General features: G+C 35.5%; 1 protein-coding gene across 1 annotated transcript in view; it reads left to right on the plus strand.

The window, feature by feature from the left end:
• The window catches only part of Wac (WW domain containing adaptor with coiled-coil), a 79,628-nt gene that overhangs the window by 17,615 nt on the left and 57,372 nt on the right, over positions 1–4,641 (plus strand). Inside the window, 2 exon segments of the mRNA XM_012517048.2 lie at positions 44–80; positions 1,478–1,673. Coding sequence (XP_012372502.1) covers positions 1,535–1,673 — 139 coding nt within the window. The 5' untranslated portion in view covers positions 44–80; positions 1,478–1,534.

Consider the following 4,641-nt stretch of genomic DNA (forward strand, 5'->3'; position numbering starts at 1 on the left):
CCCTGCAGCGTCTCATGTCGCCTTCTTTCTTCCTGTTTTTCAGCTGTCACGACCGGAGGGGGGACTCGCAGCCTTTCCAGGTACCAGCCGAGCCCGGGTGGCGGGTGGGAAGGGGCCGGCGGGGGAAGGGAGGGCCTGCCTGCTACTCGAGCGCAGGCTTCAGAAGTCGCTGCAGGCCCTGCGCTGCAACAAACCCGAAACGGGCACCGTGAGCCTCCAGGAAAGGTGCTGTTGGACTCCATTAGCGTTGCCCAGTAAGGTTTAGCAACTTATTTTGACAAGTGGTTTGAAGAGCTTGAGTTTTTTGCTCTTTTTTGTTTTTAGGGAAAAAATTTCGCCTAGGAAGACCTGATTTTAGTTAAGTGGGAAGGAATTAAAAGGGAGGTAGGGATAGTTGTGTTTGGAGGCACGTTTATTTATTGTACCGCGGAAGTGACATTTCTTATTTAAGGTATTAAAATTAGGTCCGTGGCTCAGGAGAAACAGTAAGTGATTTGTAACTTTTTAAGTCCGTTGCAGGCTACTCTCTTGCCATTGTCGTTGTTTTGGGCAAGTAATTGCATTTTAAAAGAAAGATGATGCCTTTGTTTAAAAATTAAGAGCTGTGGATACTCGGTTAATTGATGCTAACGTAGTAATCTTACGTGCATTACTTATTGTAGTTGTAAGTAAAAATCCTAAAAAATAGAGAGGCACAAGTGATAACTATCAGATGACAACAGAAATGCATACTTTCTGCATCTGATCACTTAAGGGATAAAAGAGCAGGTTTCTGATCTGATAGTTTTGTCACTGCAGCATAAGTTGTAAAAGTTACAATTAAAAATCTTAGGTGCCCTGAAGTTAAAACAGTGCATTATTTGCATATGTCAAAGACTAAATGCTAATGAATCTACCCCAAAAATATACTCATTGTAAAGGACTGGTGTATCGCAGTTGTCTGAACATAAGTGTAGAATAAAACTAAACCATTATTTTGGAGGCAATTCATTGAGTTCTGTTATTTCTTCTTAGAAATATTGCTCATATTTGAGCATTATTTATTGGCTAGTGTTTTTTTATGGCTTAAAGTTCTGTTTTCCACACCTGCAAAAAGCTTAGGATTAAGAAATGCTTTATTTGAGTTAAAGAGATGGAGAGTCACCTGTTTTACAGTTTAGTGTAACATACATGTACACGTGCATGTCTAAAATAAGTTGTACAGCAAAAAATTTGTTAGAGTAGTCTCAAGCTGTTTTTTTTTTTTTTTTTTTTTAACTTTTCAAGCGGATTTCAGATATGCTGCAGAAATTTTGATTTCTTCTATTTGTAAAAAAATTAATGGCTTTTCTTTTTGTGGCCAAATTGAAAGTGAAGGTTTCTATTGATAAAAATTCATAAGTCAATGAAAATAATGCAGAAAAATGTATGATCAAATTAGGGAACAGAGTTTATAAAGTTTCAATTCTCTCTTTTTTGGGGGGGTGATGTTTTACAGGCACTTAAATATTCATCGAAGAGTCACCCCAGTAGTGGTGATCACAGACATGAAAAGATGCGAGACGCCGCAGATCCTTCACCACCAAATAAAATGTTGCGAAGATCTGATAGTCCTGAAAACAAATACAGTGACAGCACAGGTCACAATAAGGCCAAAAATGTGCATACTCACAGAGTTAGAGAGAGGGAAGGTGGTGAGTAGTTTTCTTGTTGAAATGGTTCCTATGTGTTGTTTTTGTTTTTGTTTTTTTAATGGTGGGTATGTGTAAGGCAACAGTAAAATTTCCAGCTTGAAGTTACTGTGTATTTGATTTGTGCATATGTTACTGTAAGAATAAGATGCTAACATGGGAAAAAACGATGCTAACGTGAGCATGGACTTCTAGAGCCTATAATATGAAATATTACATGTATTTATGAGTTTAGTTTACTAGTGTTTATTAATGGAAAAGATAGAGGACTTTTTAAACAGGCTTTTCAAAACATTTTCCAGGTTTAAGCCCTTTTGTGATCCAAAATATTTTTACGGTGACTTGAGCTCAGGACCTCAAGCAAGTAAATATTAAGACTGGATTTGCTGGTCTGAATAATAGGTTTTATTTCTGAAGCATATATTAAGGAGCAAACTAATTTCACCAAGGTGATTTAGGACATCTATATTTTATTTTACTTTAAAATTTCATAGTGTTTAAAGGACAGTTTGGGTAAATTACACAATATTAATTTAAAGCTTCAAAGGCAACTATGTTAGAGTATCATGCGACTTTGTTCCCTGTCACCGTCTAGCTTCTCAGTACTTGTCTTGCTGTTAAAACTACCCTGCCTGCATCTTGTGGTCTTGGTTTGTTTTTTGGGTTTTTTTTTTTTTTTTTTTTTGCCTTTTAGGACAATCTGCTTTACTTTATGAGCATATATTGAGAAACATTGGTCTCTTCTACATAATTAAGGGATTAAATTATTAATGGTCATGAGATTGCATTAGGATGGAGTAATTTGGATTAAATGGGAGGAAAGTAGTTCTTTGTTGAACATAGCTATCATTTTATAGTATGTGTGCATATGAACACTAAGAGTATCAGGTGGGTTTGGTTAGAAGTTATTTGGTAGCAAAATGAAACTAATATTGTTTTCATCATGTGTTAATTTTTCGTAGTGTTTGATAGAATTTGATACTGTTTATCATGTCTTCTATAATAAATTTCATTTTATTAGCTCTTGGATTGTAGGTACTAACTATACTGTACTGTTTCAGGTATTTTAAAAACAAATTTTAATAATTATGGCAAGATAGTATGTGGCAACACACCTCCTTTTAGAGAGGCTTAGATGTTTATATGTGTGCTGTTTTGTTTTGTTTGGTGGGAGGAGATGCAGAATCTCACTATGTCCTTCTGCCTCAGCCTTCTGAGTGCTGGGATTATAGGTCTTCTTCCATACACACACCCTCACTCACACTGCAGATCTTATTTAGTGACTGGCCAATCAGTGCAGTCCCAAAACTAGAAAGCAAGCAGTTTGCAAATCAAGGAAACTTTTCTGCAAATGCTTTCATCCACTTCCAATGAATCATACCCAGTGAGTTCTTTTGCAGGTGAAATAATACCAAGAACATTTATGTTGTTTGCTGGTTCAACAGACATTGGGCATCCACCATGTGTCAGTTTTTATCCTGGAAGTCAAGATAGATGATGCTTGTCCTTGAAGCCATCCATAAATGCTTTGACTTTTTATAGGTAGTGGTGGTTTAGGTGATTGCTTTATTTTTTTCAGTCATATATGAGCTCCATGTACTTGGTGACTTTCAGCTTTTTTTTTATTTTTATGTTTGTTGATAGTTTAAGATTTCATTGTGAGAAAGTTCTAATTTAAACGTTTAATAACTCACATTTTAATTTGTTTCTAGCAGCTGATCTACCTGTAGAGCCTTGCTCTAATACTGTAAACTATTTCTGTCTATATTATGTCTTACACCTAGCTTACATATTTCTTATGAAGGAATCATACTATTAAATATCACCATTGTGGACTTCAGACTACATTTTTCATTTTAATTTTCTTTAAAGATGTAAAGCGGTTTCTCCTTAATAATTGCTTAATCATAGTTTGACTTGAGATGTAGATAAATGTTTTTAATTACTGGTATGTATTTAAGCTTTTAGTGTACTTGTAATCTAATAACTATTAGATATGTGAAAGCCTACACACAGTTGATTTGTAACTTGGATCTTAAGAAACAAGCAGATGTATTTGTAAAATATGTTTTAAGCTTGTACTTTTCTGGTTTCGTAGTGTTTTTGTTTTCTGTCTTAGTATCTTGGATTTTGTGTTTTCAGAAATAATGTATAGAGGTAGTTAAAGATGCATTGTAAAACAGGGACTGATGATTGGTTTTGTGTTTTGTTTTGTTTTGAGACAGGATCTCATTGTGTAGTGCAGGCTGGCCTGAAACTCATCATCTTCCTGACTTGGCTTCCCAAGTGCTGGGCCCACAGGGGTGTGCCATCATGCCCAGCATGAGGATTGTTTACCCTTAACAATCTTTATGTTGAAGAAGATTTACTACAACTTAGCCTTTAGTTTTAGATTTTTAGAATTTATTCAAGGGAATATTAATTTTTTTATTATAAGCTAGAGGTTATGTGAAGCCATAGTTTTGAAAGTACCTTGGTGAAATTTTTGTATATGCTGATCTCTTTGTAACATACAGTGTTTTGTTTTGTTTTTTGGTTTTGGCAGAACCAGGGATTGATCTCAAGCCCTTTGGCAAGCACTTACTCCACTGACTTATCTCCCCGGCCCCAACATATAGTATATTGTTTAAAAATAATCAAAAGCAAAAATCTTATAGCTGGGTGTAATGGTGCATGCCTGAACACTAACGACTGAGGCAGGAAGATTGCCACAAGTTCAAGGCCAGTCTGTGCTCCATAGTAAGTTTTGGCAGACCGTGTCTTAAAAGAACAAAATATTTCTCACAGATCTCAAAAATATGAGCCCAGATAGAGAATGAATTTGTACTTTTACAGACCTTTTTTTTTACTTTGTATTTTGATTAAGTTCATTCAAAAAAGTCTTGAATTTCCTTAGTTCCTATTGTTTTAAAGACTAGAATTAAATAGCTTTACCAAGTAACGTGTGTGTGTGTGTGTGTGTGTGTGTGTG

The sequence above is a fragment of the Octodon degus genome, unplaced genomic scaffold, assembly GCF_000260255.1.
Source record: "Octodon degus isolate 3935 unplaced genomic scaffold, OctDeg1.0 scaffold00144, whole genome shotgun sequence".
Classification (NCBI taxonomy): Eukaryota; Metazoa; Chordata; class Mammalia; order Rodentia; family Octodontidae; genus Octodon; species Octodon degus.